Source organism: Amblyraja radiata, chromosome 26 (assembly GCF_010909765.2).
Source record: "Amblyraja radiata isolate CabotCenter1 chromosome 26, sAmbRad1.1.pri, whole genome shotgun sequence".
NCBI classification, from domain to species: domain Eukaryota; kingdom Metazoa; phylum Chordata; class Chondrichthyes; order Rajiformes; family Rajidae; genus Amblyraja; species Amblyraja radiata.
In genome coordinates, this window is record NC_045981.1 from 20843631 (window position 1) to 20857032 (window position 13402).

The window sequence follows — 13402 nt, forward strand, 5'->3', positions numbered from 1 at the left end:
GAAGCCTTCTCTTCTCTTCTCAGATGGGGGATATAGATGAAGAGAGATGATGGTACACAAAAATGCTGGAGAAACTCAGCGGGTGCAGCAGCATCTATGGAGCGAAGGAAATAGGCAACGTTTCTGGCCGAACCGGCCCGAAACCTTGCCTATTTCCTTCGCTCCATAGATGCTGCTGCACCCGCTGAGTTTCTCCAGCATTTTTGTGTACCTTCGATTTTCCAGCATCTGCAGTTCCTTCTTAAAACAGAGAGATGGACGATTTGGTTGGAGGAGAGAAGGGGATATAGTAGAAGGAGGGGAAGTTTGAATGATACCAAAGATAGGCACAAAATGTTGGAGTAACCCAGCGGGACAGGCAGCATCTCTGGAGATGAGGAATGGGTGACGTTTCGGGCAAAGTGACCGGCCCGCCCTTTCTTTCAGTGTCGCTCCCGGATGACGCCAGTGCGTAGCTGCAGGGCGCCGGAGTGGGCCGGAGCGCGGGATGGAGATGGAGGACGAGAGCGCGTTCCAAGTCACGGTGAGAGAGAGGCGATGGCACTGGGGGTAGGAACCGAGGGGCTGGAGGAGATGGACCGGGGAAGCGCCTATGGAGGAGGAGGAGGGGGAGGAGGGGGAGGGGGGGAGGGGGGGGGGGGTCGGGTGTCCGGGCAGTGTAGCGGCGGAGTGCGGGGTCTCGGTGTTGTCTCTGTGGAGTTTGTGCGTTTTCCCTCCCTCTTGTGATCGCCTGGAGTTTTCTCCAAATTCCTCCCACATCCTAAAAGGGTGCGTGTCCGTTGGTTAATTGGTCCCTGTAAATTGCTCCATATGTCAAAGGGAGGAGTTGGCAGGTATTGTGGAATTGGAATTAATGTAGGATTGGTATAAATGGGTTATTGGGGTCAGTGCAGACTCATCCTGTCCTGATTCAATTTCAATTTCAATTTTTTCAATTAAAAAACTTTATTGGCATGATAAAAAAACATTGTTATATTGCCAAAGTATAAAACATGACATACATATTTGAAATGCATAAGTATAAATACAAGTATACAGTGTTTGGATAGGTATGTCCCTGTACATAAACTTGCAATAGGCCTATAGCCCTTTATTGATTGCTACACGTTCTTGCAGCTGGAAGCAGTACAACACAATAACAAGTTTAGCAATTCAATATTAATTTCTTAGTGTTAGTTAATGTCAATTAGTGTGTGCGTATACATGTGCATGTTGGTCATTCACCGTCTCTCAGGTTATGGCATGCTGTTACGTATTGTGCACCAAGATGTGCCGTATTTCCTTCGCTTCTCTGTGGTATCTTTCCATGACTGACGCTCCATTAGCAAAGCTAACAAGTTGTTTCTTCGTCTGTGTAAACAATTTTTTTCTTCTCTGTGATATCAGGACATTCCAGGAATTGATCCTAGAGGACCCATAGGGTTTGAGTGGGGTCCTACAGAAATGTTGGTTTATCCAACACAAAATGACCGGAAAGGTAATGTGATGTACAAGCATTATTTATCTTTTTTTTAATAAAATCAAATTACCTATGTTTGATATATTGGGGTTTAGTTCCCAACCATTTGGAAATGGCAACACAGGAAAGCCTCCATCCTCCAGAAGGTAGATTTTTAAAGCCTTCAGCTTCTTTCTGCAACAGAGATTCAACGTTCTCCAACACCCACAGCACAGGAACAGGACATTTAACCCACAATATTTGTGACATACTTGATGCCAAATTAAGCTAATCTCCTCTGCCTGCACATGGTCCATTTCCCTCCATTCCCTGCATATCCATGTACCTATCTAAAACCCTGTAAACTCCACTATTGTAAATTCCTCCACCACCATCCAAGCAGCAGGTGACAGGCACCCACTACTCTCTGTTTTAAAAAGAATGCTCCGCAAAGCTTCTTTTAACTTTGCCTCATCTTTCTCCATCCTCTCTTTATACCTATTGCCCTAGAATCCAGGCAGCATGCTGGTAAACCTCTTTTCGCCTGTTCCAAAGCTTCTACCCCTTCCTGTAATGGGTTGACCAGAACTGCTCACAATACTCCAAATCTGGCCTCTCAAAGTCCTATAAAGCTGGAACATAACTTCCTGATACTTATATTCAATGCCTCAACAGATGAAGGCAAACATGCCATATGTCCTTTCTCTCTTTCTTGTGTAGCCACTTTCAGGGAACTCTGAACTTGGACCCTAAGAACGCAAGTCTCATTTGCCTAGCTTGACTTTGAAGAAGGAATTAAGTTTAGATCGTTTCGGTTTCATGGAAAGGTGGTGCAGTGACTGGAGTTGTTACCTCAGCTCTGGCAGTCCAGGTTCAATCCCAATCTCCCACGCAGTCTATGTGGGATTTGCATGCTCTCATGTGACAAGGTGGGTTTCCCCAGATACTCTGGTTTCCTCCCACATCCTAAAGACACAGCTAGTAGGTCATTTGGCTGCTGTTCATTGCCTTTGGTGTGTATGTAAGTGGGTGGGAACGAACAGAGTGTAAAAATGGGATTAGTGTAGGTTTAATTGTTGGCTGGGACAGTGAACCGAAGGGGTTCCGTGTTATATGTTACTCGGATATCTATGGCAGTTTCACCTTTCTTCCACTAGCCTTTTGTGAGACTAGCTTTCCATTGTTTTAACTATTCTATTGTAAATGAAGGAGCTGCTGGATCTGGTGATACAGTTTGTGGGGGTTGTGTTCCACTATGTAGAGCTGAATGTCACAGCCGTTCTTTCTGGTCAAACCACAGAAAATCCCTCTGGTACTTCATCGCAGATGACCACCATTCAAGTTGTTCTCAAAGATAAGGATATATACTCGCCAATTCTGAGCAAACTTTTCAATGAGTCACATGGCATCTTCATGACACTTCAGAAAACCCAGAAGGATAGCCCAAACAACAAAACTCAGTGAGTAGAAACTAATTTTTGGGTTTCTCCCCCTCTTGAAGCTGACTGTGATCTCTGATTGACGGGGAGTCCATTTATGGCAATAAATTGGTATCAATTGTTTTTCTTCACATTGTAGTCTGATGCTTTGGATGTAGTGGCTAATCATCCAGGTGAAACTATATGGGCAGGAGTAGAGGCCAATTTGATAATGCACTGAAATCCTTATTATTGCCTCGATAATTCAGTTGTTGGCCAGAACTGAAACATGAGGAATAAAATGTAGTATTCGGAGCTAAGCACATTAAAACTACGTGGCATGATGGGATAGTGCAAATCCAACCCTGTATACACAGCACACCCACAGCGTGGACATTTATATGCCTTCCATTTTTGTCAGAATATTTGAGAGAGGCACCAGGTAACCACAGATATGTCGGCCTCGGTCATTAACCTAACCACTTTGAACAGATGTCTTTATGCTGATTAGAGTGTTATCACAAACTTATGAATAAATTTTGGAAGCTGAATGTATGTTTGACGTTACTGGAAGTGTGCGGTCATGGCATCTGATGGGCCTCTAACAAGTAAAGTTCAGTAAAGTTCCAAGGGTACAGTTATGCTGTATGGGGAAAGCTTCAGATTGGGAGATCTGCTCTGGCAACTCAGAACTGGGTGACCATGAAATGCTGTGAGCAGTCAGCAGCAGGCTTATGCTTTATTTGTGCAAAACTGTGACCAGACGTCAAGGGTTAATGTCCCGCGTGGTGGGTGGGTGGGTGAATAGGATAACACATTTCCATTATGTAACGGATGGCGATTGTTGTTGCAGATTAATACATATTAGCAGAAACTACCGTTCAGTGATGAGGGCTTATCTGGAGGAGCTGCATAAAACAGCAATATCTGGTAAGTTGCTTGTCATGATGTGATGAAGAATCTGTCACAGAGAAAATAATTATATGCAAGTCTTCCAAACTGTTGGTGTTTTCTGAGAGCTGGTCCCTGCTATGCTTTGAAAAATGGTCTATGTCTATTCATTTTTTTCCTGCTCTGATTGAATTGGTTCCACCTTGAAAATGTCAATTTCTGCTTCCACAATTGGTTTTCCAGTATGTCATAGTCGCACTACATGGAACCAGGCCTTCGGCTCAACCTGTCCATGTGGCTCAAGGTACCCCATCTAGGCTAGTACTATTTGCCTACATTTGGTTCATACCGTATCCCTCCAAACCTTTCATATCCACGTATGTGTGCAAATGTCTTTTAATACTGTTATAGTATCTGCCTCTGGCAGCTTATTCAATAACTCCACCTCTATATATCTCTCTGAAAAAGCTGCCTTTCAGGTTCCTATTAAATCTTTGCTCTCTCACCTTAAACCTATGTCCTCTAATTCTTGATTCCCCTACTCTGGGTAAAAGATTGTTCATAGACCCTAGCAATTCCCTTCATGATTTTATACACCTCTTTAAGATCACTTCTTGGCCTTCTGTGGTCCAAGGAATAAAGTCCTAGCTCTCCAAAAGTGAATGCTTTTGAATTCTGGCAACATCTGCGTGAATCTTCTCTACACTCTTTCCCGGTTAATGACAACCTTCCTATAGCAGGGTGACCAAAACTGAACACAATTCCCCGAAATGCGGCTTCACCAATGTCTTGTACAAGTGTAAGATAATTTGAAGATAGACACTCAATCAGGTTTATGAGTCCTTATCCCCTACGTGCAATCCCTAATCAGCATCTCTATCCGAATGAATATATAATTTATCCCTCGTAATCCTCTCCAGTAACTTACCACAGATATTAGGCCGACTGGTCTACAGTTTCCATGCTTTTCCTTTAATTGTGGCATTTCCTTTCTGTATCCAGTCATGCATTTCCATTGTACTTCATCCTCACTAACCTGCCCTCTCGACTGTTTGTGTTTTGCATTCTTGAAGTATCTGCAAGAAATATTTATTTTTATTTTCCCAGTTTATTCTCGTGATCAAAACTTGTCAATGGAGTTTGAAGATCAGGTATGTTTATATTTAAGTCCTGTATAAATGTGTATATATTCCGTTAGTTTAAGCAGGAGATTTATTGGATGCATTTCTGTTCCTCTGTCCTGTTATGAGGAATACAGATGGGTAATCTTCAAAATGATGTGATCATTGTTGACGTATGCCTCTCCTTAATGCTACAGGGCATGTAGAAAATTCAGGCTCTGTGGTTCTGTACTTTGGGAGAGGCCTTTTCTCCTTTTTCTTTATGTGCTGATTTCCTATTTTATGGGGACTGAGAGATTGTTAGTGTCTTATGTTGGTCTTTATTAAGTATGATGAGGGGCGTTATCATTGAAGATGGGCAATTGAACTATTGATGGATTGTTTGTGAATAGATGTACATTGGCCCCTAATTCTACGCACGCACTCACGCATGCGAAAAATTTGCTAGCTGCTGAGTACATTGATTTTTAAATCAATTACATGTTAAGTCTTGCATCTTCAGGGAAGTTTTGTCTCAACTATCCAGCTGTTTCGTGAACAAATTTGATAAGAATATACAAACCAGTATGGTGTACATTTGCCAGCAAAACAGACAACCATTAAAATATTTTCCTTAATATCTGTAGTTAGCATAACAATTTTGTTCAAATAAAATGCTTTGGCACAGGTGCAGTACCAGTTAAGATTTGGCGTAAATCTTCCTCTATTTTTGCCCCCACAATACTCCCTGCACAGTAGCAGCTTGGCTTAAGCACAAGTATAGCTGCCATTTCCCAGCCAACAAGCTATGCGTTTGTACAGTTATGTTCACAGTCTTGGGATGTCCTGGTCCTAGAGTACCTAGTGAAGGAGTTATTGTTATGATTAGGTTGTGGGGCAGCTTCCACAAATAGTCTTGTCCTGTTGATCGGGTAATAATTTTAGCAATTTTGACTGAGGGATGACTATTAAGACAGGTTCTCCCCCAAACAAATATCTGATCATTCACTGCCTTTCAAAGTGTACATAAATCCTACCCTTTTCTCCAAAAATAAAGTACACTGAACTATAGTTAACTGTCTTATTCCTGCTGCCCTTCTTAGATAAAGGAGGAACACAAGCTATCTTACAAGGCGTCTGGCTCCTCCTCTCTGGCAAACAAAGACACAAAAAGTATGCAGGAAAAATGTTCCTGATGTTGGGGAGTCCAGAACCAGGGGTCATAGTTTAACAATAAGAGGTAGGCCATTTAGGACTGAGATGAGGAAAACATTTTCACCCAGAGAGTTGTGAATCTGTGGGATTCTCTGCCACAGAAGGCAGTGGAGGCCAATTTACTGGATGTTTTTAAGAGAGAGTTAGTTATACAGTAGCTCTTAGGGCTAACACAATCAAGGGATATGGGGAGAAAGCAGGAACGGGGTACTGATTTAGGATGATCCGCCATGATCATATTGAATGGCGGTGCTGGCTCGAAGGGCCGAATGGCCTACTCCTGCATCTATTTTCTATGTTTCTATATTCATCAGGGCCTCTGCTATCTCATCCCTTGCCTCCCGCAGGAACCTGGGATAAATCTCATTTGGCCCTGGAGATTTAGCAACCCTAATGCATCCCATGACATACATCTCCTTAATACGGACCTGCTCCAGATTATCCATGTACCACCCCCTTGACCCGTTCCCAAATTTGCTACCTTCAACATCCCTCCTTTGTAAATACAGATGTATTTATTTAAGATCTCAGCAAATCGCCATGCTGTGAATCCTCCAAGATTTCTATTAGGCCAACAGAGGTGGGGAAAATTATTTGATAGGTAGATGGTTGGTCAAAGGCTCGAGATGAAAAGACAAGGTATGAGACAAAAGAATTGAAGAGTTGCAAATTATGAAACTAGATGACGGAATGTAGGTGAAAGGGAGAATGTGGCAAGAGGGGAGGGTTATGTAGTAGTTAACTAAAATTGAAGAATTGAATGTTTATATTGTTGGGTTATATGCTATCCAAGCAGAATACAAGATGTGGGAGGAGACCCTGAATATCAAGGTCAGTATTGGAATGGGAAGGGGAGTTTCAATGGGTAACAGCCATGTTCTGCAAAACGGTCTTGCTGGTGTACAGGAAGCCACATCAGAATACCGGATTAAGTAGATGAAGTTCGAGGAGATGCATGTGTACCTTGAGGGACTGCTTAGGTCTTCTGTCTTTCTGTTTTTTGCCTCTGTCCAACCATATGCCTATCAAATAACTGACCCTGCCTTGTAGGCCAATAACCTGCCAGGCTTTGTCCTGCCCCTCCTCCTTTCTATCTTTCTTACCCCCATCCCCCTACAATCAGTCTTAAGAAGGATCCCGACCTGAAACGTCACCTACTCATGTTGTCCTGATATGCTGCCTGATCTGCTGAGCTACTCCAGCACTCTGTGTCTTCCTTGTTTTTTGAACTATGTTTAGACTTTGTTGATGGAAGATAACAGTGTGATGATCCTTTCAATGGCAGGTTTCGATTCTGTCGGCAGTAGAACTGATCTGGAACTTGTGCGAGATTTTATATGTCGAGGCAGCTCAAGGTGAGTTTGGGATGCTGCATGTGTTACTGTTCAGTTTACAATTTTCGTTCTGTTCACATTTTTCTTCGCGTTGGCCTTAAGAGTATGTGTGATATTAATGATTTCCTATGAGCAATTAATTTATATTGTGGGAACGAGATGAGTTTATGAAAGTCTTGGTCAGTAAGAGAGTTGCATTCATCAAGTGGCTATCACAACCTCTGTCCCCAAAGTGCCTTATGGCCAGTTCAGTAGTTTTGAGGTGGTGTATCATTGCATCTAATGTGCTGGTACTAATATTAATTTGGGGACCTGTGTCAGCCAGCACACGAGAGATAACTCCTTTGTTTGAAATAGTTACATGGGATCTTCGGTGTCCCAAACAAGAGTGCTTCAGTACTGCACTGGGGTGCTTTAGTTTCTAGAGTGGGACTTGACCCCACGATTTTATAACTTCAAGAGAGCAAGGTAAGAGGTGAGTGGCGGGTTCCTTTCCTGTTGGAATGTCATTGGACTCGTTGAGATTTACGAGAAGCTGGCAGCTTCTTGGACATTTTCTGGTGTCTGCAGTTGTATGGGATTAGATGTTTGAACCGGATGAAGTGATTTTGGTTCACAACAAGGTGCAGCACCGTGGCACAGTGGTAGAGTTGCTGCCTTACAGCTAAGACAGAGCAGGTGATGAGGTGCATGAGTACTGACCGTTAGGGACTTTGTAGAAAAAATGTGAGAATGGGGAATAAGATAATGGGAAACAATGAGAGAGCAGTTTATCTGAAGTTAGAAAGTTTTGCTCATTCCAGGAGGTGACAAAGTGCCTGGAGGAACGACTGATGCCGTTCTTCTCGTTTATAATGGGTTTCACTATGGCAGTGGAGGAGACTGCAGACAGACATGTCAGATAAGAATAAGATTGTGAATTAAATTTGTAAGCAATATCCGACTATCCAATCCGTAACAACAAATAATCTGCCAGAGGAACTCAGCGGGTGAAGCAGCGTTTGTTTGGGGTGAAAGAATGTCAACATTTTGGGTTGAGGCCCTGCATCAGGATCCTGAAACATCATTCATTCGTCTAGCAGATTGGTTGTTGCTCCAGATTCCAGCATCTGTAATCTCTTGTCTGGGGATCAACTGTTGGATTTCTCCTATGTAGAGGAGACTGCATTGTAGGAGTCTACATTATAGAAGACATCACCCAAGTGACTGCTGCCCTTTGCTGTGTGATGGTAGGGCATGAATGTTGGCCAAAGGCAAGTTTAACTTTGTGATGGCAATAAAGGAAAAATAAGTTCAAGTATAAAGAAAACCACTGCGATCTCTGCCGCACTATTCAAAGGAAAGAAGAAGTTTAGTTTAACAGATCTATTGTCCATAGAAGTGAGGCTTGGAAATATTTATAGAAATGTCAAAAGAGGCTAAAAGCTAAACTCTCATTGCAGCAAGAGGTTGTAATCTGCTGAACACTAAGGTAGTAATGTCTGGTTTCAGCTGGTTCTCTCATCGGACTCCTTCTGGACTGGGTCAGAGTGCACATCTGTCAAGTGGATGCTATGGCTGAACAGCTCATGGACTCAGAAGAGCCCACACAACACCTGTACTACTGGAATGTGGTAAGTGGCGTCTCACCATGTGAACTCGGTGGATGCGATAGTAGATGGGCCAGTGGTTCTGAAGCTGGAATTCCCACAATTGTTAAGTGATTGGGCAGCAAGGATCGCGCCAGGCCAACGGCGGTGTATTCTGATTAGGAGTGTTGTGGGGTGGGATTGTGGGTAGGCGGGGGGAGAGGGGGATGGGTTGGTAAAGAAAGAGCAAACCTTCTAATCTAAGAATATGAAAATGGCAAGGAATTGAACATTTTTTGTCTGGCTTCATGAAAGAAGCGATGGCAATCCTCCCTGAAATATGCAAGAACACATCTAGAGTGAATCAGGAGCTGAAGTAATTTGCAATTTGTTAAAAGAATGGAGACATTATTGGGAATATAACTCAAAAATTCCACATGGTCAGATGACCTGTAACCAAAGGTTTTGGAAGAGATGGCTGAGGAGATAATAAGTGCAATATTTCTACCATGTGATCTTTCACAGATGCATTGGTTCTAGAATGGGTCCACCATAGATTGGTCGGCAGCATCGGTACCCCACTATTCAAAGGAAAGATGAAATGTAGTTTGACAAATCTGTTGCCATGTTCTGAGGTTGTAACTTGCGGCGGCACATTTGGCGGTAGAGTTGCTGCCTTACAGCGCTAGAGACCCGGGTTCGATCCTGACTACGGATGCTGTCTGTATGGAATTTTCAGGTTGTCCGTGTGACCATGTAGGTTCTCTTCGGGTGCACTGGTTTCCTCCTACATTCTAAAGACGCACAGGTTTGTAAATTAATTGGCTTCTGTAAATTGTCCCTAATGTGTAGGATAGACCTAGTGTAAGAGTGATCACTGGTCAGCAAGGACTCGGTGTGCTGAAGGGCATCTCTAAAACTAAAAACTAAAAGTTGGTAAGTAAGGATGCTACTGGTGTGCTTAGACCATCAGAAGGCCTACAACGGAGTGCCACAGAGGTGGTTATTAAACAAAACTAGTGGCATGGTATTGAGGATTGGTTAACAGACATAAAACTGAGCAGGAATAAATGGGTCATTCTTGGGTTGTGAAGCTGTGATTAGTGGGTGTAGCAGTGAATGGTTCTGGGGCTTCGGGTGTTTGCAACTTGCATCCAAGTATGTCCCCTGGCTGGGATGTGTAGATCCAGTAACCAGACTCCCAAAGTAAGTGCTCAGCCCTTCAACACAGCTGAGAAGATAGTTCTTCAAAGTGAAGGTTGTAAATTATTGGAATTCTCTACCCCAAGGGTCAGTGGTTGCTCCTTGGACGAACATCTGTGATTGATAGATTTGTGGATATTAATGGTATTTGAAGAGATGAGGTTAGTGGTGAGGTACAAAATCAATCCCAGTCATGTAAAAAGATGTGAGTACCAAATGGCATACTCTTCTGTTTCTTGTTTGTTGTGTTCTGGACTGGACTGGAAAGTGGGTGTCCAAGTGATTGGGCCGGTTATGGCAATTGGAAGCACTGGCCCTGCATTGGAAATATGATTGATATGGTCGGGTTCTTCTACTGCGTGAGTAGCTATTTGACAAAGAGCATTTGCTCGCCTTGAGCTGTGTGTCATAAGCTCGATGGGAGTGCTGTTGTGAATTTTAGATAGAACATTTCTGTATTATTAATTGCAGGCAGACTGCTAGTTACTGGTATCCTTATCTGAAAAGGAAAGGGAACTGAAATGTTAGCAGGGAGTGGGTTGTGTGGAGGGGTTTGAGACCCATCCTAAGAAATGCCTTTGTTTCCAGATTACTGGCTACGTACTCCAAAGCCGAATGGCAGAGGCTCGACAGATGCTGGCAAAGAAGGCCTTGCTTGATCCTGCTGCCAGTTCCATGTACAAATGCATGTCTGATCTAATGAGGAAAATGCCCATGTTCGTGGTAAGTTCAAAAGTGGATAATTTCCTTCCTTTCGACCTTGTGGCATTATTCGTTTGCTCTCGGTAGAACTGCAAGAATCATTTCTTATCCCATGCAAGTGGTTGTGATTTGCCAGTTTTCCTCCATCCTTAAGATGGTGGCTCCTTGCTGAAATGTTTCTGCAGCTATAGTTTCTGTCTGGTATAATTTGTTTTGGCACTTAAACAATAATCACATGCAAGCTATCAGTGTTACAGCTTTCTCATCTGCTATCCCGTTACCCTTATATCTAACATAGAAAGTAGGTGCAGGAGTGGGCCATTCGGCCCTTCGAGCCAGCACCGCCATTCAATATGATCATGCCTGATCATCCAAACTCAGTAACCCGTTCCTGGATTCTCCTCAAATCCCTTACTTCCGTTAGCCCTAAGAGCTACGGTGCCCTCCATGATGTTTGGGACAAAGACCTACCATTTATTTATTTGTTTTTGTACTTCACATTTTGAGATTTGTAATAGAAAAAATCACATGTGGTTAAAGTGCACATTGTCAGATTTTAATAAAGGCCATTTTTCTACATTTTGTTTCTATTTGGACGGGTATATGGATAGGAAAGGTTTGAGGGGGATAGGGGCCCAAAGCAGGCAGGTTGGACTACTGTAGATGGGCATCTTGGTTGGCATAGGCAAGTTGGGCTGAACGGCCTGTTTCTGTGCTCTATGACTAAATACTGGTTGGCTGGTTTTGGTAGCTTTGGATGTTCCTCTCAGGATATTGTTTGTGATATGCATCAACTGTGAATGGTTTGGATATACCTCTCAACATTCCCTAGTCTTGCAACTCCACTGGTAGCATAATCATTGTCTGAATATGGGAACTGATACCAGAATATTGTTTAAAAACCTCCCAACACATTTGGAGATACTCAAAAGGTCAGGTAATATCTGTGGAGATAGATAAACAGATTTAGGGAGATGACCTTTCACTGGGGTTATCCTGAACTATCACCTCTGGTGACGGTTTTGGACCTGAAATATTAATTTCTGCTTCATTCCACAAGCATCTCCATTGTTATTTTGTTTCAATTTTGAGCATCTGCCGTGTTTGTTTTTTCACCAACAAATAGTATGTTGCTGAGTCAAAAGGCAGTGGTGGTGCTCCTTAAGCACGTGTTAAATTTCATCTAAAATGTTTCATTCTTGTGCTTTTTAAAAAAAAGTATCTTTCTTCCCCCTCTTTAGCCTGGCAGTAATCAGAACCTGACTGAGTTTGAGTTGAAATGGCGTCATTGGCAGGAAGAGTGCCAGCGATGCCTGAGAGAGGGAATCTTCGCACCCAATAAAGATATGCTGCTGATCTGCCAGGTAAGGAAGAGCACAGTTGGTGTGTCTGATGGAACCATATACTGAACTGGTATAGGGTCCAGACCGAATGTCACTCTCAACAGTATTAAGAAAGTCAACGAAAATCTACTCTTCCTGGATTTTCTTGCAGACTAAAGCGCAAGGTCATGTTGGTCACGGAACAAGGCCACTGGCTGTCACTTGTCACACATGGATGGACATCTTGTCAAATCATAGAATCGTACATCATGGAACCAGGCCTTTTGGCCAAATTTACCCACTCTGACCATACACTAGTCTCACCCTCCCGCCCCATAACCCTCTAAACCTATTCTATCCATATACCTGTCCAAATGTCTCTTAAATATACAACGATAGTACCTGCCGCAACTACCTCCTTCAGCAGCTCATTCCAGATACCCACCACCCTTTGTGCAAAATTAAAAGTTACCCCTCAAGTTCCTATTAAATCTTTTCTCCCCTCACCTTAAACCCATATCTTTCTTGAGTCCACAACTCTGGGCAAAATACTGTGCATTTACCCGATCTGTTCTTCTCATGATTTTGTACACATCTATAAGATCACCCCTCATCCTTGTGTGCTCCAAGGAATAAAATCCGAGCCTGCTCAACCTCTCCTTATAGCTCAGGCCCTCGAGTCCTGGCAACAGCCTTGTAAATCTTCTTTGCAACCTTTCCAGCCTCTCCCTATATTGGGCATTTATAAGTGCCCAATTAACACTTATAAATAACAAACTTGAAGAATGATCCTGACCCGAAACGTCACCTATCCATGTTTTCCAGAGAAGCTGCTTGATCCGCAGCTTTTCTCCAGCATTTTGTGCTTTGCCCAAATAACATCCTGGTGAATCTCATCTGTAACCTTTCTAACTTAATGACATCCTTCGTATAGCTGAGGGTATTAATTGGTGCCTATCCAAATGTTGGCTGATCTTGTCCCCAACATCCCAACCACGGATGACAGGCTCACCGGTTTGTTGTACCTCACTTGCCTTTCCTTGCCATTCTTAAATAATGATACAATGTCACCCACCCTCAGTTTGCAGATGGCACTAAAATTGGTGGTATAGTGGACAGTGAAGAAAGTTATCTGTGATTACAATGGGAACTTGATCAACTGGGTCGAGGAATGTCGGATGAAGTTTTAATTCAGATAAATGCGGAGTGTT

General features: G+C 43.0%; 1 protein-coding gene across 3 annotated transcripts in view; it reads left to right on the top strand.

The window, feature by feature from the left end:
* The first annotated feature begins 423 nt into the window (after positions 1-423).
* The window catches only part of nup85 (nucleoporin 85), a 28654-nt gene continuing 15675 nt past the window's right edge, over positions 424-13402 (top strand). For 2 of the 3 annotated variants that reach the window (XM_033044446.1, XM_033044445.1), the window contains exons 1-9: positions 424-523; positions 1387-1477; positions 2739-2898; positions 3710-3786; positions 4855-4898; positions 7348-7417; positions 8888-9009; positions 10756-10890; positions 12111-12233. In XM_033044446.1, the coding sequence (XP_032900337.1) occupies positions 488-523; positions 1387-1477; positions 2739-2898; positions 3710-3786; positions 4855-4898; positions 7348-7417; positions 8888-9009; positions 10756-10890; positions 12111-12233 (858 nt within the window). In that variant the 5' untranslated portion in view covers positions 424-487. Of the gene's footprint in view, positions 524-671; positions 769-1386; positions 1478-2738; positions 2899-3709; positions 3787-4854; positions 4899-7347; positions 7418-8887; positions 9010-10755; positions 10891-12110; positions 12234-13402 lie in introns of those variants that run through there. The other variant, XM_033044447.1, reaches the window with a different exon arrangement.